We start from the raw sequence: 25,723 nt of genomic DNA on the forward strand, positions 1-25,723 counted from the left end.
GGTTTTTGTAATGTGTGTACTGGCGTTAATTCGGCATGATTATCCAAAATGGCCGTCTGCTGCCATTGATTCCGAGGCGCTAGTCAAAACAAAGAACTTCCCTGGCTTCTTCTTTGTCTTTCTCATTGCAAACAACCCTTGCATGGGACACCCATGCGACACCATGCTTGACCTTACTCCTAGAACCCACCTCACCCACTTTGACAACCTAGGATGGCTTAGAGTAGACGACAGAGTACAGCAACTTGCAATGGGCCTGGTCTACAAGATACACTACACCACTAAGGTACCCATGTACATGTCAAAATACTTCCCAAAGGTCAGTGAATACCACGACCACAACACCAGAGGGAGCTCCACAAATCATGTCAAACCCAGATTCGGCTCAAACAAGGGACTAAACACGTTTCGCAATTATGCCACATCAATGTGGAACGCCCTACCCACAGCTGTAAAGGAATGTGAATCACTACCCACTTTCAAAACCACTCTCAAAGAGCACCTACGGGAGACTGCAATTCGAAACTGGCCCCTGTAAATGTCTAAACCCAACCCCCTCCAATGTACAGCCCCCCCCCCCCCCACCCGCCTACCCGACCCCCCCCCCCCCCCCCCCCCACCCAACCACCTCCAATGTACAGTTCCCCCCACCTACCCAACCCCCCCCCCCCCCAACCCACCTACCCAACCTCCTCCAATGTACAGTTTCTTCCCCCTCAAATACTCTATTTTTTAGACTCTTTTTTTGTATCACAAACAGTACTGTATTTGTAGATCTGGTATGTCATAAATGTCTAGATGTAGCAGTACTGTCTATCTGTATGTCATGTATGTCATAATGTTACGATGAATTGAAAATGGGGGACCCTGATGTAAACAAGACGAAAGTCTTTCTCTGGTCTGCATCCCCTTAAAAATTGTGTGTATTGAGCTGTACTCTATTGTACCCATTCTGCAATCTGTTAATACAATTTTCAATCAATCAATCAATCAATCAAACCCCTGGCTCCAGAATTTCATTGGCTACAAAGGTGGTCAATCATTTTCGCCCCGGCCAAACTGGACGTTGTCACTTGGTCCAAATGGCTTGTCAAATGACGCTTGTTGGATGTTTCGTCTTGTAACTCGAGACTGGAAGCACGCAATAGGTTTAGTAGGGTGATGATCAAAAAGCGGCACATTTTACTTTTCAACAATGTATTGGTTGATCGGCAAAAGTGCAGCATGGAGCCGGCAGATGAGGGCAAAATGCTGTGACATGCGCATGCATGCGTCTGATGCTTAAGAGGTTAAGGTTTTCTCATGTTTGGTCTCAAAATGGCTTTTAACACTCAATGTTCGGCAAACAACAACAGACTGACCCTTCTGATTGGCTCTGACTCTGAAATATCCCTGGTATATCAGTCAAACTATCATAAATAACAGGCTGTCAATGTACAGTTCCCCCCACCACACCTACCCAACCTCCTCCAATGTATATACTCTCTTTTTTAGACTATTTTTGTATCACAAACAGTACTGTATTTGTAGATCTGGTATGTCATAAATGTCTAGATGTAGCAGTACTGTCTATCTGTATGTCTAGATGACTAGAAGACTAGAAGTCTTTATTTGTCATGCAGTTTTTAACACACACACGCGAGATGGGCGACCCACAGGAACACACACACACATGCACTGAGTCACTGATGAAATGTCTCTCTGCACTTTTCCCATCCCGTTGTCCTTCCCCCCATGGGCAGCCGGGAGCAGATAGGGCGTCAACGTGAGCCGCGCCCCGGGGACCAATCCAAGTGCTCCTGTCCGTCTTCGTCAAGGACGCCACAGCGTTAGCGATCTGTTGTGCATGTTTTTCCATTGGGTTTATCTTATCGGGAGGAAACCCTTGCGAGCACGGGGAGAACATGCAAACTCCACACAGAAAGGCCTGGGAGATACCCCACCTGAGTACCTGGCATCATGGAAACCTGGTCCCCAAGCGGGAAACGAACCCTGGACCTTCTTGCTGTGAGACGACAGTGTTAACCACTACACCACTGTGTCATGTATGTCATATATGTTATGATGAATTGAAAATGGGGGACCCTGATGTAAACAAGACAAACGTCTTTCTCTGGTCTGCATCCCCTTAACAATTGTGTGTATTGAGCCGTACTGTATTGTACCCATTCTGCAATCTGTTAATAACATTTTCAATCAATCAATCAATCAATGCAATTGCCAATAGCTGTGAAAGCGGTAACTCTGCATGGGGATGAGAGGACACTTCAACATTTCCAAAAAGGTTCCTCTCTTACACACTTGCTAGTGTGCCATTGGTTAAGATACCGCGTGCCAATGATGGCACTCATGCCTAAGGTTGCTGACCCCTAGAGTCTATCATTCTGCCCTCAGATTTATTACTGTTGACAGATATGATGCCTGTGTCCTTTATGAAATGGTTGGTTGGCCTTCTCTGGTTGAAAGGCATAACTATCATTGGTATTTGTTTATGTGAGTTAAAGCCCTTATTGGTAAGCTTCCCCCTTACATCACAACACTGTGGGAATGGAATCTTGAAACCTATTCTACACGTTCAAATTACTGGTTGATTCTTAGCCCTTGAGTTTGCTCTGAAACTGCTTTTTCCTTTGATGCTTTCAACACCTGGAATGCCCTCCAACTGACTCTGAAGTTGTAGGTTCCTCCTTCTTTTGCTGCATTTAAAAAGTATTATCTCCGACCGCGGCATATGTATTTATTTTTATTCTTTTTTTTTTACTTTTTTTTTTCTCCGTCTGATTTTCTATTTTTCTCCCCATCCCAATTTAGTCGTTATGCCAATTCCCCCCTCCACTACCTGGTTGTTGTGCGCATGTTCCTCCTACTGGTCGGTACAAGGGAACCCTGAAGTCCACCACACGCTTCCTACAACACATGCGGAGACAGCCAGTGGCTCTCTTCTCACCTGGCAGCGAGGACTCTCATTGGTGAAGCGTAACACGTGGGAGGTCACGCTGCCTTCACCATTTCCTGCCTTTCGCTGAACAGGCGCCCAGACCTGACCTGTAGGCGTCGCTGTCCACAACGCCAGATTACCACCCTCGACTTCCCTCCCGCTAACTCAGCCAAAAGAGTTAGTATGACGATCGGCCCAAGCTGCAGGCAATGCTGACTCCGGGAGTCGAGACCACAGCCTCTTGCATTGGTGACGAACGCAATCTCCGCTACGCCATCCGACCGCCCCCCGACCGCGACATAATTTGATCTGCAATGCCTAGACAGATTGATCTGAACTACAGAAAACAGAATTTGTTTTGGTGGTGCTCTAGTGACAATCTACTTAGCAGTGTTAAGCCACCACAGACTCTTTTTTTGTATCACAAACAGTACTGTATTTGTAGATCTGGTATGTCATAAATGTCTAGATGTAGCAGTACTGTCTATCTGTATGTCATGTATGTCATAATGTTACGATGAATTGAAAATGGGGGACCCTGATGTAAACAAGACGAAAGTCTTTCTCTGGTCTGCATCCCCTTAAAAATTGTGTGTATTGAGCTGTACTCTATTGTACCCATTCTGCAATCTGTTAATACAATTTTCAATCAATCAATCAATCAATCAAACCCCTGGCTCCAGAATTTCATTGGCTACAAAGGTGGTCAATCATTTTCGCCCGGCCAAACTGGACGTTGTCACTTGGTCCAAATGGCTTGTCAAATGACGCTTGTTGGATGTTTCGTCTTGTAACTCGAGACTGGAAGCACGCAATAGGTTTAGTAGGGTGATGATCAAAAAGCGGCACATTTTACTTTTCAACAATGTATTGGTTGATCGGCAAAAGTGCAGCATGGAGCCGGCAGATGAGGGCAAAATGCTGTGACATGCGCATGCATGCGTCTGATGCTTAAGAGGTTAAGGTTTTCTCATGTTTGGTCTCAAAATGGATCTGCAATGCCTAGACAGATTGATCTGAACTACAGAAAACAGAATTTGTTTTGGTGGTGCTCTAGTGACAATCTACTTAGCAGCGTTCAGCCACCACAGATTGCTTTGGCCAGTCCTTCATGCCAGTAGCCATCAGGCGCCACAACTGTGGGCATGGACTGCTGCCAATAGCTGGAGAACTTGAGAACTGTTAAGGCTGAGATATGCTTCTGCGTAGGCCTTGGCCCTTATTTTGCACATGGCAGCTAGACCGACTCGTGGGTTGCAATACACCGACAAACTACTAGGTGAGTTGGAGCTTTTCCCCGTCACACCAACCAGGGAAACACATTTTCCATCATGGATGCCACTTCTCTTGTCCTGGACCTTCTTCTTCAACCTCCTGGGGGATCATCAAAGCGAAGCCGGCTATTTTCTGTCCTCGCTCCACAATGGTGGAACAAACTTCCCACCAGTCAGGACAGCTGAAACCTGCCCAATTGTCCGCAATAAACTAAAAACACACATCTTCAATCAACATCTGAAATAATAACAAAAAAAAATAACCTTCTTACGGTCTTTTACTATTATGTACTTTACCACTATCTACTATGTTACTATGCCTATACTACTACCTACCATACTAATATGTCTACTCTATACTACTATGCACTCAGAGTGTAACACTCAAGTTCGACACTATTTGACGAACAATACCACTTACCCTTAGCTGGCAGAGATTTACCCCTCCTGCTGACTTGCTGTTCACAATTTGTAAGTCACTTTGGATAAAAGCGTCAGCTAAATGTAACCTCGCAAACTTGTCCTGCAAGCACTTTCACCGGTAGAAACCGGTACAAAGTACATTTCTTCCATGAATTAGTAGCCATCTGCACGTCCTTGTAATGCGAGGATGAGGGGTCGTAGGCTACAGATGGCTGTACCTTGTAGACTTCTTCGGCCAGTCTCTCCTCTATTTGGTCCGTGTTTGTATTCTTGTTTATCACAATCAACAATGGAACGCTCCGAGAAGATAAAAGGTAAATACGGAAGTATGTCAGAGGAAACGCCCGGCCCAGTGGCCAATCACAGCTCTTGCGTTCTTGGCCAGCTGCACATAGGCCTCACCGGTAGGCTCTTTGGCTCGGTGAAGCGACGGCCCCACTTTCACGTTCAAGCATAAAGTGAGCTTTGGGACTGTCTGACTCTTAATTACTAAGCACTGCGGACTCTGGTGCAGCGCTACTACTATGTATACCATGTATACTATTATCGTTAGAATATACTGCCATTCTATAATTCTATAAGTATTTTTATATGATTTTATATCATATATTTCATTATATAATAAAACATTTACCTTATTCTATTTTTTTCACCCCCCATGCTGCTACGATGCCTGAGGTTCCCCAAGCGGATGAATAAAGGAGAAATAAATGAACGAGAGGAATAGATGGATGAGGGGAACAAAGGGGGAAAGAGAGAGACAGGGGGTAGCGTAGCGTTTGATGATTGTTGACAGCTGTATGGAGGGAGGGGGGGGGGTCGGGCGTGGTGGTGTGTGTGTGTGTATGTGTGTGTGGGTAGAGGGGGTGATCCACACTCACAGACTGTTATGTACTAGAGGCCTGGTCACTCCTGTGTCGCCAGGGCAGGCAGGTGAGGGCTGCCAATTAGCCAATTAGTGCTGATTGGTTACCTGCTGGGGAGCTTCAAAGGCAGACCCAGAAACACACATGCACGGTCGGTGCCTAGTGAAAGAGCTGTCAGGTTCTTACAGTCCTTGTCCGTTGGGTTACCAGTACATTAGTTTATAGTTATATTAGTAGTTCCTTGGTTTAGTAGCATTTTTGAGTTAGAGCACAGGGTTTTGGTGTTGATTACACATAGGTTGCGTACCCATGAGCCAGGGTCGTAACAATTGGGCGCTCATCCGGGATCTTTTACCCCTAGAACTTTGTTTGGTGATTTTTTTTTTGTGTTGCACGGGGTGTCATCATATTATGGTTTGGGTGGTGTTCGTTACACATGGTGTAACGTGGGGGCTGAGCCATTTTCATCAAACAGGTGAGTATGCCGTATTTGTTTGTAATTTGATGTGACTACTTATGCTGTTAAAATATATAGTTTAGTAGGCACCACATGTAGATAGGGACATTATTTTCTGGTTGTGGGTTAGCGTCCGGTGCACCACGTACTCCTGGGGCGGTCAATGAAATGATTGTATATGATCTTTGACTGGTAGCAGGTGTGGTTGAAGAAAGTTAGGTCTACAGGGCATTAGTTTAAGGGTAGGTAGGTTAGGGCGGCCAGGAAACACAGGTAGTGTGGTAGGGCTTGATTTAGTGTTTCTTAGGGTAGACATGTGGTAGGCCGGGGTTTTCTGCAGTTTAGACGTAGAAGCATATGTGGTCACATCAGGTTAGAAGGCGCACCTGTTTGGAAAATTTTGTTGGATTTATTTTGTTTGTTTAAGTGTTTGGTGAGCATACCTGGTAGCACCTAACACCCTGCGTGTATGACACGTCTATTTAGGGTGGGTGTGTTTTTTTTTTATTTTTTTTTGGTTGTTTGTGCAACCTGGAAAGGTGCGCTCCGTAGAGCTCACATTTCCACCGTGTTCCATTCTGGTTGTTATTGTTGGCAATTAGCGTTATTCATGGTTCTTCAGTGGTTCTTCGTTGTTCTTCAGTGGTTCGTTAGTGGTTCTTTGTGTCTGTGAGGTTGGGTGTGTAGCTTGGGGTGTCTAGTTCAGTGACAATGGCTTCCATCAGGGACTTTGTTGATCGCCCGTCTCATGACTTATTAGACAAATTTTCCAAAGAACAACTGCTCGAGCTTGCTGTGCACTACAAGGTCGAGCTTACTCCCAGTGAGAAACGTTTGAAACCATCTGCCTTGGGTGCTTTGCGGGTTTTGCTCATTAGGGAACAGGTGCTTGAGGAGAGGGTGGAGGAGCCTCCATCGTCTGGCGCGTCTCCGCTATTACCTGGTGTAGAGGGTGAGTGGAGGATTAGGGAGTTGGAGTTTAAGGAAAGGCAGCTAGAGCGAGAGCGTGAGGAGAGGAGAGAGGAGCGTGAGCTTAAGGAGAGAGAGAGTAAAGAGGAGCGTGAGCTTAAGGAGAGAGAGAGGAAAGAGGAGCGTGAGCATGAGCGTGAGTTTAAGGAGAAACAACTGTTGCTGGAGCACGAGCGTGCACAGAAGGAGCTTGAATATAAGTATGCTGCCTTGCAGGCGGGTGCTCTGCATCCAGAGTCACGTTCCGGGTTTGATGTAGGCAGGAATATTAGGATGGTGCCACCATTTTTTGAGAAAGACGTGGAAAGATATTTTCCACTTTTCGAACGGGTGGCAACCACATTGAAGTGGCCTGATACCGCCTGGACACTGCTGCTACAATGTGTTTTGGTTGGTAGGGCACAAGAAGCCTACACTGCTCTGTCCCTTGAACAAAGCACTGATTATGAACTTGTTAAAGCTTCCATATTGAGGGCTTATGAGTTGGTCCCCGAGGCCTATCGTCAGCGTTTTAGAGGTTATCGTAGGCAGGAGGGGCAGTCTTATGTTGAATTTGGAAAAGAGAAGGAGAACCTGTTTGACCGGTGGTGCACCTCGCAAAAAGCAGAGTCAAGGGAGCAGCTCAGACAGTTGGTTCTCCTAGAGGAATTTAAGAGGTGTGTTCCTGATAACGTTTCCACACATCTAAATGAGCATAAGGTATCGAAGATAGCCGACGCTGCTGTCTTGGCTGATGAGTTTGTGTTAACACACAAGTCTGTCTTTGTAGAGGAGGGCCGTGTGGAGTCCAGGGGTAGTAGGCGTCCTTCTCAGGGGAGCCGGTTCCCGGCACCCGTGTCTGCTGGTCGGTTTACTTCGACTCCTAGGCAAGGTGGCTCTGCTAGTGCATTCCCAGAGGGGGTTATCTGTTTTTACTGTAAGGAGCCTGGTCATATCGTTGCTGGATGCCCTGTGCTTAAGCAGAAAAATGTAAAAACTGTGGCTCTGGTAGAAATCATAGACAGGACACCTATGCCGACATTAGAGGGTGGGGTGCGAAGTATCAAAGGTGCAGACGGGGAGCTAGAGGGCTCCTCAACATTTAGGATGGAGGGATTTGTTTCACTGGTTGGTGAATTAGGATCAAGGCAGGCTATTACAATATGGAGAGATACAGGAGCTTTCCAGTCTCTCATTCTGGATGGGATTTTGCCATTTTCGGAAGATTCTTCATTGCATTCCGGTGCCATTGTTCAGGGCTTTGGAGGAGGCTTTGTGAATACTCCTTTGCATGAGGTCTCGCTAAACTCTCCCTTAGTATCAGGCAATGTTGTCGTAGGAGTGTGTTCTCACATTCCCATAAAGGGGGTGTCCTTCATTCTAGGGAACGATTTGGCCGGTGGCAAAGTGCTGGCTACTCCAGTTGTAATTCCCGTCCCTGTAGTTTCTGAGGTTCCTGATGAGCTCGCACAGAAGCATCCAGGAGTGTTTCCTGTGTGTGCGGTAACACGCGCAATGTCAAAGGTCAAATGTGACACCCATGAGGTTGTTAACTTAGATGGTGATATGACACTTAGTGACACGTTCTTTGTTGAGTTGAAAAGTGGCCCTGATGAGGGTTTTGGTAAGGTGATACCGTCTCATGAGCAGTTGGTACTAGAGCAAAACAAGGATGTCTCCTTGTCGTCCCTCTTTGAAGAGGCGGTTTTAGAGGATGAAATGGTAGATACGTCTCAAGGATACTTTGTTAGCAATGACGTGCTCATGAGAAAGTGGACACCACCTAACCTGTCCAGTCTGGATGACTGGGGCAGTGTGTTTCAGATTGTTGTTCCAGCCGTGTATCGTCCTGATATACTGCATCTAGCACATGATCATGATCTTGCTGGTCACATGGGGGTCAGGAAGACTTATGACCGTGTGCTGAGACATTTTTGTTGGCCTGGTTTGAAGTCAGATGTGGCACAATATTGTCGCTTGTGCCATGTGTGTCAGGTGGTTGGTAAACCAAACCAGAAGATCCCTCAGGCTCCTCTGCAGCCTATCCCTGCCGTTGGGGAACCTTTTGAGCGGATCCTCATTGACTGTGTTGGTCCCCTCCCTCGAACTAAGACAGGGAACCAGTACCTTTTGACTATTATGTGTGCAGCGACCCGTTTTCCTGAAGCCATTCCTTTACGCAAGATCACAGCCCCAGCTATATCCAAAGCTCTGGTTAGGTTTTTTTCGACTTTTGGCCTACCAAAGGTCATTCAATCAGATCAAGGGTCTAACTTCATGTCCCGTCTCTTTGCTCAGGTCCTCCAGCAGTTGTCTATCCAACATTGCCCTTCCTCTGCCTATCATCCAGAGTCCCAGGGGGCGCTGGAGAGATTTCACCAGACTATCAAAACAATGCTGCGGGCATATTGTACAGAGTTCGACAAAGACTGGGATGATGGAATCCCTTTGCTTCTGTTTGCTGCTAGGGAGGTAACCCAGGAGTCTCTTGGATTCAGCCCGGCTGAGCTGGTGTTCGGCCACACAGTGAGGGGTCCTTTGAAACTGCTGAAGGAAAAGTGGTTGGCTGACCAGACTCCTTCCTCTACTAATTTGTTGGACTATGTGTGTGACTTCAGGCTTAAGCTTAGTAGAGCATGTGAACTAGCGAAAGAGAACCTAAAGGTAGCCCAAGGAAAAATGAAGGTGTGGTATGATAGGCGGGCCCGACATAGGGTGTTCTCACCGGGAGACAAGGTGTTGGTTCTCTCGCCTATTCTTGGGTCTGCATTACAGGCTAAATACAGTGGGCCATACTCCATTGAGCGCAAAGTTGGTGAGGTCGACTACTTGATTAAAACTCCCGACCGCAGGCGCAAGAGTAGATTATGTCACGTCAATATGTTGAAGGCGTACAATGATAGGGCTCAGATTGACCAGTCAGGGGTCAAGCCTGTGGCTGTTCTAACAGTTTCTGCATCTCCTATTGTAGCCGACTGTTCTGTGTCGAAGGAGATTTCTCAGGGCCGGTTGCCAAACACCCAGATACTAGGTGACTTGGACTCACACCTGTCGTACTTACCACTTCCTGAGCGTACGGATGTGGTGTGCCTACTTAGACAGCATACACGTTTGTTTTCTGATGTCCCTAGTCGTACTAATGTACTCGAGCATGACATTGATGTTGGTAGTGCAGGGCCAATTAAGCAACATGCCTATAGGGTGAATCCGGAAAAACGAAGGATCTTTAGTAAGGAAGTAGACTATATGCTGAGACATGGCATTGCGGAGCCCAGTTCTAGTGCGTGGAGCTCCCCCTGCCTGCTTGTTGATAAGCCAGACTGCACTCATCGGTTCTGTACTGATTTCCGTAAAGTTAATACAGTAACCAAGCCGGACTCGTACCCTCTGCCTCGGATGGACGACTGTATCGATCGGGTGGGTTCAGCAGCCTTTGTAAGTAAATTGGATTTGCTAAAGGGATACTGGCAGGTTCCGCTTACTCCGCGAGCACGTGAGATATCCGCTTTTGTCACACCAGAGAGTTTCTGCCAGTATACAGTGATGGCCTTTGGCATGCGAAATGCCCCAGCGACGTTTCAGCGGCTAGTGAACAAGGTCCTGGGCGGGGTAGCGTTCTGTGAGGCATATCTGGATGACCTGGTTATCCACAGTTCCTCTTGGTCACAACATGTGGAGCATCTGGCCGAAGTGTTCAAGCGGTTGGGTGATGCTAACTTGACAGTTAACCTTGCGAAATGTGAATTTGGACAGGCCACGGTTACCTACCTGGGTAAGGTGGTTGGACGTGGGCATGTGTGCCCCGTTACAGCTAAGGTGGAGGCTATAGTGGGCTTCCCTGCTCCCATCACCAGGCGGGAGTTAAAGCGCTTCCTAGGTATGGCAGGGTACTATAGGAGTTTCTGTAGGAACTTTGCTTCTGTTGTTGCCCCTTTGACCAATCTGCTCAGTCCTAAGGTACCTTTCGTGTGGACTGAGACTTGTCAACAGTCTTTTGAGAGCATCAAGGGTATTCTGATTAGCGCTCCCGTTCTGTCAGCTCCCGATTTTCAACTGCCATTCAAGTTGGCAGTGGATGCTAGTGACCTCGGTGCTGGAGCCGTCCTCCTGCAAGAGGATGCATTAGAGGTGGAGCACCCAGTGTGCTACTTTTCTAAAAAGTTTGACAGGCATCAATTGCACTACTCTACTATAGAGAAGGAGGCGCTCGCTTTGGTTCTTGCCTTGAACCATTTTGATGTTTACGTGGGATCCTCCAGTTTACCCCTTGTTGTGTATACAGACCATAACCCTTTGGTTTTTCTTCGCAGCATGGTGAATTCGAATCATCGTTTGATGCGATGGAGTTTGTTCCTCCAGGCGTATAACTTGGATATTCGCCACATTCGTGGGAGGGACAACGTGCTAGCAGACGCCCTCTCACGATCGTAGTACCGGTGTTTGTGGTACCCGTTATCGCTGTTGTGGTAGAGGCCCTGACAACTAAGGGGTCACAGTTGTTTTTTGTTTTGTTTATGGGTTGTTGTGTAGTGGTTGCCTCTTGGGCAACCAGTTTGGTGGGGGAGGTGTTATGTACTAGAGGCCTGGTCACTCCTGTGTCGCCAGGGCAGGCAGGTGAGGGCTGCCAATTAGCCAATTAGTGCTGATTGGTTACCTGCTGGGGAGCTTCAAAGGCAGACCCAGAAACACACATGCACGGTCGGTGCCTAGTGAAAGAGCTGTCAGGTTCTTACAGTCCTTGTCCGTTGGGTTACCAGTACATTAGTTTATAGTTATATTAGTAGTTCCTTGGTTTAGTAGCATTTTTGAGTTAGAGCACAGGGTTTTGGTGTTGATTACACATAGGTTGCGTACCCATGAGCCAGGGTCGTAACACAGACCTATACTATAATCCGACACCATGCAAGGTTGCGTGACCATTCATTCCCACTTCTCCCTGCTGGGCTTCACCCACTCACATGCACACATACTGTACAACACACACTCACACACATACTGTACAACACACACTCACACACATACTGTACAACACACATTCACACACATACACTGTACAACACACACTCACACTGTACAACACACACTCACACACATACACTGTACAACACACACTCACACCAACACAGACTCACACACATACACTAACACACACTCACTTACACCAACACACTCACATGCACACACATACTGTACAACATACACTAACACACTCACCTACACCAACACACACTCACATGCACACACATACACCAACACACACTCACACACCAACACACTCGCACATGCACACACATACACCAAACACACACTCACATGCACACACACACACTCACATGCACACACATACACTAACACACACTCACATGCACACACATACACAAACAAACACTCACATGCACACATACACTAAAACACACTCACATACACCAACACACATTCAGACACATACACCGACACACACTCACTCACATACACCGACACACAATCACATGCACACACATACTGTACAACACACATACACCAACATACACTCACACACATACACCAACACACAACTCACATGCACACACATACACCAACACACACTCACACACATACACCAACACACACCTACACCAACACACTCACATGCACACACATACACCAACACACTCGCACACACATACACTCACATGCACACACATACACTAACACACACTCACATGCACACACATACACTAACACACACTCACATTCACACACACTAACACACACTCACATTCACATACATACACCAAGAAACACTCACATGCACACATACACTAAAACACACTCACATACACCAACACACATTCAGACACATACACCAACACACACTCACTCATATACACCAACACACAATCAGACACATACACCAACACACACTCACACACATACACCAACACACACTCACACCAACACACACTCACTCACATACACCAACACACAATCACTCACATACACCAACACACACACACTCACACACATACACCAACACACAATCACACACATACACCAACACACACTCACACACATACACCAACACACAATCAGACACATACACCAACTCACACACATACACCAACACACACTCACACACATACACCAACACACTCACACACATACACCAACACACACTCACTCACATACACCAACACACACTCACACACCAACACACAATCAGACACATACACCAACACACAATCAGACACATACACCAACACACAATCAGACACATACACCAACACACACTCACTCACATACACCAACACACACTCACATACACCAACACACAATCAGACACATACACCAACACACACATACACCAACACACAATCAGACACATACTGTACACCAACACACACACACTGTACAACACACATACACCAACACACACTCACACTGTACAACAACACACATACACTAACACACACACTCATACTGTACAACAACACACATACACCAACACACACTCACATGTACACACACACACACACACTCACATGCACACATACACTAACACTCACATGCACTAACACACTCACATGCACACATACACTAACACACACTCACACACACTCACATGCACTAACACACACTCACATGCACACATACACACCCTCACATGCACTAACACATGCTCACATGCACACACATACACCAACACACACGCACTAACACACACTCACATACACTAACACACACTCACATACACCAACACACTCAGATGCACACACAGTACACCAACACACACTCACATGCACACACATACACTCACATGCACACACATACACCAACACACACGCACATGCACTAATGTGACGGATCATACTGGTCTGCGTTGTGTTTGATGTTAAATGAGAATGTCCCGAGGGGGAGTCGAACAGGGGGCTCCCGCGTCCGCGGGCGACGACACAGGCCGCTGCACTAAGAAGTGAATTCACTCCTAACTACCGTACCTATGCGTCTGTTAACCCTGTTATGGGGAAGTGAGTTTAATTTACCAGCCCGCACTGCCACAGTCACTCGTCAACACACCTGTTTCCGTGACTGTGGACATACCCACAGGCTTCCCCGTTACACTAACACACACTCACATGCACACATACACTAACACACACTCACATGCACTAACACACACTCACATACACCAACACACACTCACATACAGTACACCAACACACTCAGATGCACACACAGTACACTAACACACACACAGTACACTAACACACACACTCACATGAACACACCACTCCAGTGTTGATGAGAAGAGTCATTGAGGGTATGTCACTTGACTGACAGTGGGTGGGTCAAGCAGGCAAGGAGACGTTTATTCCAATTTGCTTCAAGGTGCTCAAAGTTAAATGTATCCGTCACTCAGGCCTTCTCTGTTAAAATTAGTGGCTGGACATTATCCACTGGTATCCTGGAGAACGTATGGGTTAGATAGCTAGGAATAGGTTATGTGCCGAGGGCCAACTTAGCCGGCTGAAAGGTGAGCGGGTACAGACCAGTGACTCACAACCTGCGCATGCAGGACAAAGCCGACTGTGACTCATGCAACGTCACACACACACAGTAACACAAATATGCACAATACTGGTTTATGTTTATTAAACCTCTTGTCAGTCGCCCAGGCATCTGTCCCCTTATCTCTGCAATCACTGAATCCTCGAAACACATGCGCTCAACCAACACAATGAATCCCAGGGGGTGATTCCAGCGCGTGGCCACTGGCCAGGAACCTTGGGACTAAAAGTGAAACACTAATAATTTCCTTGTGAGATTAGAGGGGTGGGGATGACTGCCAGTAGGCCCACGGGTTGTTTTGAGGTCGGGTTCATGCTCTGGTTGACAGATTCATCACAGAGGGTTATATGAGGGCAAGCACCGCCACAGTTCTTTCATCTAGCCAATACTGCCACCTGCTGGTCATAACGGCACCTTGCGTCTTCCGTTGCCTAAAAAAAATAATAGTAATAAAAAAAAAAAGACATTAGTTCTCATTTTTGGAACCCCAGCCCTATTTGCTACTTACAAACAACGATGTCATTGATGGATAGAAGTCCTGATCCTCATACTAGTTCCACAAACCAATGTATACTTACTTCATCAGAGCATATATTTAGCATTTTTAGACTATATTAGATTCGTTTTAGATGATATATGGTAACTATATCCTACATGTATTTGTAGGGCAAATATAATTAGAGGGCATACATACCCTCATCTTGCACCTTGACCTTTTTACACTGCCTACTTAACCTTATGCGCATGCCGAGTTAATTATATTGTTTAAACTGCCTATTTAAAAGTTACTTCTCCACTGTACGATCATTTTACGACCTGTATCATGTCTTCTACTACCTGTACCTCCCCTCCCCCATGCTGCTATGATCAATAGGAGATCAATAAAGGAACATCTTAAGTCAATGGGGTCAAGCTCCTTGTCTGTACAAACTGACTGAAGACAACTGGAACCTACTCCACAGTGCAGCACAAAATACATTTCAGTCATCTTCGGTCAGCTTGTACAGACAAGGAGCTTGACCCCATTGGCCTTGCATTGGTTTGTAGCCAAATAGTATGAGGGACAGCGTGGCTCCGCCGATCAACAACATCACCGATAGGTAGCAAATAGTGCCAGGGTTCCAGAAACCATCCCTTTAAGGACAACCTGTTTTAAAATGTTCAAGCGACAAGCAAACCGTCACTGACCTGTGTGAAGATCTTGAGGATGACATGTGTCAGATGACGTGTGCCCTAACTCTAACCCTTATTAAAGGGATGTACCGATTGTAAGGGCAGGGGTCACAAAATGAGGAAACATTTATAAATAAATAAATAAATGGGGACTTAGGTAAAGTTTTTGCATGCATGTTTTTTCACGATTGCTAAAACACAATTCCCCAAAGCAAATGACCAGTTCCCTAAACACGTTCAATAAAACTAGCCCCCATTTGGCAAAACCATAAACATATTTCACCTGTACACAATCACACAAAACACAATCCCCTTTTCTAAACACATTTTGTCTTGCTAAAACACATGTTGCAAAAATCTCTGATCAAATGTGCACATTGAAGCTCATGTGATGCTAAATGATAGCCACAGTCAGCAAAAGTTGAACACAATGAACACATCTGGTGTCATTGATTAAACACAATGATTCAAAATGTAAGACACTTGTTGCGAATGATGTGACCACACCTATATAGTCCAGTGCAGACTAGTGCACATTTAGCTGAAGGTTCCAAAGGACTTTTCTTTTCTTCTTTGGGGGTGGGGGGCAAGAAGGATGTGTACAAGATGCATTACTGTATAGTAGGCCTATATCGTACATGTATAGGTCATGCTTCCAAATGCAGTATGTATACTGTCGCTGAATAAAAACTAATTCAAGGACAGTGGAGTTATGTAAATTACTGTAAAGAAAAACATCATTGTGTTTTAAATTTCTTCCGTGTATTGTTGTGTGTAATGGATCCTCCATAGTGTTTACACATTTTTGCATTTAGTTGTGATCGTTTTTTTGTCCCCGATTGCTTACTGTAAGCACGATTTTGAAAACAGGGCCCGATGTTTCAAAACACTACACATAATTAGTACAACCACACACACAATAAGCAGAACATCTCAGATCCTTTGCTAAATTAAACACAATTGTAAAAACTATACACTAATTTATAATTTTTTTTACTGTTTTTCACAATTGCTGAAACACATTTCACAAAACTGTCCTCCCTTTTCATAAATCTCTAAACTCAAATCACACGTTTCATATGACTTACTGTAATTCTGCAGGTCCGGACGGCATCCCCGGCCGCGTCCTAAAAGTCTGTGCCGACCAACTGGCCCCAGTATTCACTGACATATTTAACCTGTCCTTAGAACAGGCTGTCATCCCCACCTGCCTGAAGAAGTCCACTATTATCCCTGTACCCAAAAAATCCAAGCCTGCTTGCCTCAACGACTACCGCCCTGTAGCTCTCACCTGCATAGCCATGAAGTGCTTTGAGAAGCTAGTAAAGGGCTACATCTGCTCCTCCCTCCCCATCAACATGGACCCCCTGCAATTTGCATACCGCCCCAACAGGTCCACGGAGGACGCCATATCCCATGTGCTGCACACAGCAGCATCACACCTGGACAAGAGGCAGGGGAACTATGTGAGAATGCTATTCATCGACTACAGCTCGGCATTCAATACCATAGTCCCCTCCATACTCATAGCCAAGCTCAGGGACCTGGGCTTGGGCTATGACCTCTGCCAGTGGGTCTTGGACTTCCTGACTGGCAGACCCCAGGTGGTGAGAGCAGGCAACTGCACCTCCTCATCCATCACCCTCAACATAGGGGCCCCCCAGGGCTGTGTTCTGAGTCCCCTCCTCTACTCCCTGTACACACACGACTGTGTGGCTCAGCGGAGTAGCAATACAATCGTCAAATTTGCTGACGACACAGTGGTGGTGGGCCTGATCTCTGCCAACGACGAGAGGGCCTACCTGGAAGAGGTCAAGGTCCTGGCGGGATGGTGCCAGGAAAACAGCCTCTCCCTGAACGTCAGCAAAACAAAGGAGATGATTGTGGACTTCAGGAGGTCGGGGGTCAAGGACTACAGCCCCCTCAGCATCGACGGGGCACCGGTTGAGAGAGTCAACAGCTTCAAGTACCTCGGAGCCTACATATCCGAGGACTTGACATGGACCACACACATTAACAGTGTGGTGAAGAAGGCACGACAACGCCTCTACTTCCTCAGGCGCCTAAGGAAGTTCCAAGTCAGCCAGAAGATCCTTAAGAACTTCTACTCATGTACAATAGAGAGCATCTTGACCGGCAACATCACCTCCTGGTTTGGGAATAGCACTGCAAAAGACCAAAGCAGACTACAAAGAGTGACACGTTCAGCCGAACGCACAATTGGAGGGGGGCTCCCCACCCTCCAGAACATTTACTACAAGCGTTGCAAGGGCAAGGCTAAGAGAATCATTAAAGACTCCAGTCACCCGAACAACTGCCTCTTCGAACTGCTGCGGTCAGGCAAGCGATACAGGAGTCTCAAGGCGAGCACAGAAAGACTCAGAAGTAGCTTCTATCCCCAGGCCATCAGGCTGCTAAACGAACAATGAATGAACACTACACAACAACAACCACCAAACGCACATAGCACACACATCCACACGCACACACCCACTTTAAACAAACACACTGTAGCACCCACTCCACACACTTTATAGCACACACCCACTTTAAACAAACACACTGTAGCACCCACTCCCCACACTTTATATTTATGGATGAAGGATTGCACTACAACTCGTACACCTTACTGTAAATTGTACCTAAAATTGTACCTCATCCCATTTCTGCTTTGCACTAGATAGTACTGTACATTAGTACACTGCATAGTATTGTGTATTGTATATTATATGGTAACTCAGAACATTGTACATATGTCTATACCGAACACTGTGACCTCATTTTCTTCTTCTAAATTCATGCTATATTATGTTATTATGTTATTTGATACTATCTTGTCTAGCACAGTCTCTGGAGCGTAACAGTAAGAAGCATTTTGTATGAAAGTATTCTGTACTTCTGTATGACAACTATTAAAGAACTTGAACTTGAACTTGAACTTGTTTGAACCAGTTACACACTGCTGTGCTTAACCTAAAACACGTTTAGCAATTATACAGTGATTAGAGTACTGTAAGTGAAGTACACAGAGAATGTGACAATATACAATAAATTCACCAAACACTACACAAGACCAATGCTGCAGACGATGAAAATATAATTATCTGCCTTGGCTCGGGCTGATCGCTATACTAACTCGTTTGGCTGAGTTAGGGGGAGGGGAGCCGTGGGTGGGTCCTGGGCGTTGTGGACAGCGACCCCTACAGTTCGGTCGGGGCGCCTGCTCAGCAAGGGTAGGATCTGGAGAGAGGTAGTGCGACCTTCCACACGTTACACTCTCCCGGTGAGAATCTGCACGGCCAGGCTGGCTGCCGGCTGGCTGCACATGCGTCGGAGGAAAGCATGTGACAGTCTCCGGCCTCTCGGACCAACAGTAGGGGAAAGTGCGCAACAACCAGGAAGGGGGTTGGGAATTGGCATAACGATGAACAGTGGGATGGGAGAAAAATTGGAAAAAGGAGGGGGAAAAACATAATAAAAAAAAATATATATATGAATCATTCCACCAATCCAGTCCGATTTGGACTTTGGGATTTTTTTTTTACCAAGAGGTATTACTTTTCTGAACACCCCTCAAGATTAATGACATATTTAACTTTCAGAAAAATATATTTTCCCATCTCAGGCATGAAATCTCTATTATTTTTGGTCATTATTGTATGATATGGACACCATTATTCTTCAACCCCGTTACGGACACTCTGGAAGCTCTCTGAATAAGATTAAAACATGTATTTGTGCTAAAGTCAACATTTCTATAATAATTAGATGTCCTTCACACCATTTCTATAATTGCTCGTCTAAAGATTACGTAAAATCCTACACTTTTGCTATTCTGAACCCTGAAATTTGCCTTTTTTTGACAGCGGCCGCAAGCTTTTTCATCAGAAATGTGATTTGACCTCAGATTTTGAACTAAAATCGATATTCTTATGTTTGCTCTAAACGTTTCAGACAAAATTATTCAAAAGTTGAATTTGTTTTTCATAAACTTAAAGAAATAATTAATAAACATGTAGCTGTAACAGGGTTGAGTCTAGGGTAACATGTGAGCACACACACACACAGCAACATGCACATTACAATTAATATGTATGTGGCATAAGCATGTTGAAAAAGCTCAATAATTAATTTAACTATTATTGTATAACTTCAAAATCAGTGTTAAAATCACAACCCTGTTACAATCTCACAACCCCGTTACATTCAAACATTACATTCAAACGTAACGGGGTTGTGATTTTTTGCACAAAATGGTTGCTACTCCACATGTGGTGAATACCAGGAGAGCACATGGCATGCATGATATTAAGAAAGCATCTAAAAAAATTTATAACAAAGATCATATTCACAAGTAATAGTTTGCTATATTTTTTTCAAGTAACGGTGTTGAGTAATTATGCTTGACTACCATAATATTACATGATAAATGACTGAAAACATAGTACAATGAGGTAGCTACTTGCCTGTTTCTGGTGTTGTGTTCTCCAAAAGACTTCAAAGTTGTCACTTCCTGTTTCACATGCTTCTATGGATTGAACCATTATTTTTGTGGGGGGGGAATGCTCAGTGTAACAGGGTTGAGGGTTACTGAGGGACAGACTGAATAATGTTATTTTAATGAATAATTATTCATTTATTTTGAAATAAATCATTACCAGCATTAACAGCACAGATGGATGTGTATGTTCATGGAAAAAAGTATGGACTTTTTACAAATTTTCTTGGTCATATCCCAAATACATTTTCATGAAATGTCACGAGGGACATGTCAAAATACATGGTGTCAACTGAAATAACAACATAATGCATAATAAAGAGGACATCTCAACTGAAATAAATAGCATTTCAAAGCACATTTTGGTAACTGATTAGATAAAAGACACTTAAAAACATCAGAGGGACTCAAATCGGACCGGATTGGTGGAATGACTCATATATATATAATTCTCTCCATATAGGCCCCTACCCAAATTGCTCAACATGTCAACATGCAGAATCACAACAAAACGTGTACCAGTTTTCATGCTACTACAGTAGTGTGCATATCACTATAAGCTCAGCAAATATCAGACAAACATACTGTATCCAGTACAGGTTACAATTACAGTGGTTACAATCACAGAACATTTTAAGACATTTAAAGAGTACAGAAAATACTAGACATTATGTTTGCATAGCTGGGTCTGGCCAGAGAATGTATGGGAAACTGGGACATGTTTTGTTGTGATTTTCCATGTGATTTGGGTATATGGAGATAAAACATATATATTTTCATCAGTCTGCATCATTGGTCTCGTGTCCAGTGTATTGTATATTTGCACATTATCTGTGTATTTCACTCTCCTTCCATTTTGGTTGAAGACAGGTGAAATCACCTGCTGCATTTTTATAGTGCTTACTGTAACTGTATTTTCTAAATTTACATACTATTCCTATGAAACACACAAATCTATAAATGCCCAATACATATATTTTGAGAACAGATAAGAAGGTTTCTGAAAATGTGTCCTGGCAGTTGTGAAATTCTCACACTCTGAACATTGTGTTTTCAATTATCTGTTGTTTTGTGTAATGATGCTTAGCACTGTTTACATTTTTGCAGGCCTCGAGAGGGATTTTGGTGTCAAAGTTGGCTTTAGACTCTAGAGCATATGGGCAACTGTTTTGGTGTGATAGTTTGGTTTTGAAACGCGAATGTTAGGTTTTATGTATATAGCTTGAAAAAAGTGTTTTGTGTTTAGAGTTTTGTGAAAAGGGAGGGCAGTTCCATGGAATGTGTTTTAGCAATTGTGAAAAACTGTAATAATAATAACATTCCAAGAGCCTCCACACGTGTTCCAAACAAGCCACCTATTTTATTTTAACAAAAAAATATTTACTTTTTTATATACAAACAAAAATGTGTGATAATCAGCAGGTAGACAGTCGTGGGTATAGACTATATATTGTACTGTATAAACCTCCTAATCACCATGTAACTGTTTCAACTTGTGCAGCGCTGCAGCCTTCTGCAATTGGATTCTGGACACATCTCCGGTAACCATCAGCGAGAGCAGGGTTGAATGATGACGTGTTCACTGACTGGATTGTAGGAGGTTTCGCATTTAGTCCCAGCTTTCACGGGTCTCTCTGTAAATAGGATTCCTTTTCCCTCAAATTCTCTATTGGGCCTCGTGCCTCTCCTGAAATCAGTTTGGGAGCCACTGGTTGGATGTTTTGAAACGCAACATTTCCTTTCAAAATTCCAGTGAAGCTTTCGGCAGAGCCAGAGTCTTTCTCACTTCCTGTAATGCGTCATGTGTGCTACACAAGGCGTGGCATTGGCAGGCTTACTACTACCCCCCCCCCGTGGTGTTGGTATGGGCCATGTGATCATGGTGTTTGTATGGTGACCTAAACGCCGCTCTCACCACTGAAATCTAGCGGTGGATCTGGCACGACGTGCGGCCGGCTGTGAGAACCGTCGAGTGGTGTGCAAGAGACTCTAACCTGCGCACCTGGCGTGGTAATGGTTGCAGACCCAGTATCTTTGCCTTAAGCCACTGAGGTCAGGTGATAAATGCAAGTGATAAACCATCACTCAGCCTTTAGTCTCTTCAGTGTGGTCTGCGCTGGTTTGTAATGGGCTACTATCTGGATCAAGACGAAACAGTTGATGACCAGGAACAGGAGTCCGGCCAGCCAGATCAGCAGGAAGGTGTTGTAGCCTTCAAACTCCAGGAAGTAGGCCGGGCCCAACCATACACCCTGGGAGTAGGGAGAGAGAAGAGATACTAGTATTATTATTATTTATTTTTTTTATTGTGTTTTTGGTCGGTTTTTATAGTTTTTTTTTTTACAACCGGGCAGTCCGGTAGAGAGAGAGAGAGAGGAAGAATAGGAGACAGAGCAGGGGAAGACATTCGGCAAAGAACGCCGGGTCCGGGAATCGAACCCGGGTCGGCCGTGCCGCGACGCAGCGCGTTACGCCACTCGGCCGCCCGTATACTAGTATTGTAACTGAGGGGTACAATTCCCTGACTGTATTGAATAAGTATGGTATCATTAAACCACTACTGCGTTATGTACATTACTACTGGCCATACAGTACACAGGTATATGTGATGAACACCCCCACAATAACACGGCTTCACAAGAAATACTGTTTATAATAATATTTATTAGAAGAGCACCAAGATTATCTTACATTATTTATCAAGATTGAGAGTTGCGCTTGTAAGGCGAAGAATGTGCATGAATAGGTCAAGAGCGTAAGTCCATGAGCATATTACGCAGGGGATAATTAATACCACCGGTAGCATAAGAATTATGTAAGGCACACTCGTAGGTCAGCTGGAGATACTAAGGGGGTTCCCTCCGGTTGTAAGCCAGCAGGGGGGAGAATGTTCGAATGCAAAAGTCTGGATCAACGGGGAATCAATAAGCTCCAGCTACGGGAGGCGGTACATTACTCCCTTGATCGGCAGACGAAAGCAGCAGCTATAATCCAAGTATGCGCGACAGCATAAGTGAAAGCCAGCCAGCCTCTCCTAGAGACGGGCTCGAGTGATGCTCCTCACGGGTAAATCCCACACAGCTGCGGGGTAGACGGTTCTCTGCTCCAGCAGCCACAGTACCAAAGCAATAATCCAGCCGGAAAAGGCTCTGCATTCACCGGTGTAGATTCTCCTGTGCATGGTACTTCACATTTAACTAGGTCGAACTTGACGTTATTTCACTAAGCTCTGACACTTTTACTATCCTATTCGCACGCGGTTATAAGTGCTCTATTTAGACGCAAGGTTGCTCACTTCACTTGGTCGTTGACTCGTGATGAAGGCTTCAACTTGTTGGGTTAACTCGTTTGAGGGTAACTTGACTTTAGGCTAAGTGCTGCTGTATCCACCTGCGCCGTATTTATACGTACGGTGAATAATCTAGTACCAGCCTTATTTCTGTCTCGTATTACTGCGCAAAACCGGGCATGTTCAGGCATGTCTTAGCGGTGACTTTGAACTAGACATTGGGGGTATGGCCGTGGCGCCTAGGGGATCGCTTCCAATAGGAGAACGAATATTATGGTCTGTCCTGTACCAGGTAAAGGGATATTCCGTGTATATGTACAAAGAATATACAAGGGATATCAAACGATATACAAATATTATACATGGGATCTCAGGCAATAAATATATATATATTCGGTTTAATCTGACCCTTTGTAACAGCCGCCTCCTAATTAGTCCGTACCTAATTAGATAAGCAGAGACAGATTAACCGTCTTGTCCACTACTCAATGTCCGTTGTGAGGAGTAGGGCAATTCACAAAGTCATGGTCGTCATTAAGCGAGTCGGGGAGCCTTGGCAACTCTATCAGCCTCGCCACGGGTCGGGTGTATGTCCGCCCCTGGACGAGCACTTCTGCCGCTCTGACCTTTCCGTCGGCACCAGTGATCACTTTGCTTACGCGGCCGGCCGGCCACGCAGCTCGGGGTAGTGACTGGTCTATGATCACGACGACTGTGTCCACTTTTAAGTTGTCCCCGTCCTTGACCCGCTTCTGACGGGCTGGAAGGGATGGTAGGGGGGTTAGGAGGAAGCGGGCCTGAGACTGCTTTGATCTGTGCTTGGCTGCGCCTCCACCTCCTCCGTCTGTTTCTCTTGTTTGGTCTGTACCCCGTCTGAGGAGGGGCCGGTTCTGGCCGCCCCATCAAGGAGTCGCTTGGGGTGCTGGGTTCGAGGTCAGCTACGTCTGGAGCGCAGCTGAGGGGGGTGGAGTTCCGAACTCCCTCTTGTGCCCACGGTTCTCTCACAGGCCTCTCGCCTAATGTCAATAGCCTCTCAACGGGCTGTACGAGAGAGTGGCCGGTGTCGCTCACCTTTGTGTGTAGGCAGCGTGTAGACGTGGGTTGACTGTCAAGTCCGTAGAGGGGGCCCTGGAGCGTCCACCCCAGTCGGGTCTGAACCGCGACTGGGCATCCTTTGGGTCCGATGTGGGCCGCCTCAATTGGGAGAATGAGGTCCGCGTGGTCGGAGCCGATGAGCAGGGTCGGTGTGGCGCCGTCGATAAGCGGTATAGGTAGTTGACGTAGGTGCACATACTTCGCCATCAGCTGTGGGATGGGGTAGGTGTACTGTGATAGGCCTATGTCGTGGCTGGTGAAGACGTTGGTAATACTATACTGCTTCTCGGGCTGGTCCACCGCTGCTATCTTGAAGGAGACCTTTTCACCCTTTATGGTCTTCTGGTCTCTTCTGATGGTGCGTATTGTCATGGTACCTTTGGCACCCCGCAGGCCCAACTGGGCTGCGGCGGAAGCGAGGAGGAGAGTCTTTTCAGACGGCGTAAGTGTCCAGGACCTTGTCCTCGTAGCTCAGGAGCACTCTGACCACTTTGATGAGCACTCGGGGGGTCCCGCTATGCTGGTCAATGTGGAGCACTCCTGTTGGTCGGTTGCCTTGGATCTTCTGGAGTGGTGCCGACTCGCGGTCGTCCGAGTAGCACCGTGACTCCCAGTGTCTGCTGTAGCAGTCGGGACACCAGGGGGCGGTCTGGTGGATCTTCGGTACTGGTGCCACCGCCTCGGCCTGGTACATTACCGTGACGGGCCCACTTTGTTGTCCTGGCGGACGCCTGTTGATGTCATGCAGGACCTCCAAGTGGGCGCCACCGCACCTGCTGCACTTCTTCTTCAAGCGGCACTCAGCTGCCATATGGCTGCGCGCGCAGCGGCGGTGGTCCTTGATCCACTGACTCACCTCGTCCGTGGTCAGCTTCTTGAACTTGTCACATTGATACAGCCGATGTTCCCCTTCACAGTACTGGCATTCAATCTTCCACTCCTCTTTCGTCGAGGGGGTGTTGTGGTTCTTGTGCTGCGGTACTGATTCGGCTTGGTGCATAACGGTCACCGACCGGCGGTTATCATTTGATCCCCGAGGTCCATCTCTTGGGCTTGGTCCACTCCACACGAACGTGTCCAGTCGTAGGCTGCTGACCTCCCTGGCGAGGAAATCAGATAAGTCTAGGAGGGATGCCTCTGGGCCGTTGGGGTCGCGGTGGTCTCTCTGCCGCCGAAAACGCTCTTGTCGGGCGGGAGGGAGCTTCTCTAATATC

The 25,723-nt window shown here is 46.0% G+C and overlaps 2 protein-coding genes across 2 annotated transcripts in view; one reads left to right on the top strand and one right to left on the bottom strand.

Moving 5' to 3' along the window:
* Positions 1–22,118, top strand: part of LOC311237791 (aryl hydrocarbon receptor repressor-like) — a gene marked incomplete at its 3' end in the record, with an annotated part of 26,922 nt that extends 4,804 nt beyond the window's left edge. The window contains exon 4 of the mRNA XM_084325769.1: positions 22,054–22,118. Coding sequence (XP_084181895.1) covers positions 22,054–22,118 — 65 coding nt within the window. The remainder of the gene's footprint in view (positions 1–22,053) is intronic.
* Positions 20,301–25,723, bottom strand: part of LOC311237639 (GPI mannosyltransferase 1-like) — a 21,009-nt gene continuing 15,586 nt past the window's right edge. Inside the window, exon 8 of the mRNA XM_084325585.1 lies at positions 20,301–22,377. Coding sequence (XP_084181711.1) covers positions 22,207–22,377 — 171 coding nt within the window. The 3' untranslated portion in view covers positions 20,301–22,206. The remainder of the gene's footprint in view (positions 22,378–25,723) is intronic.

This window comes from Notolepis coatsorum (assembly GCF_963971535.1).
Source record: "Notolepis coatsorum genome assembly, chromosome: 12".
Lineage (NCBI taxonomy): Eukaryota > Metazoa > Chordata > Actinopteri > Aulopiformes > Paralepididae > Notolepis > Notolepis coatsorum.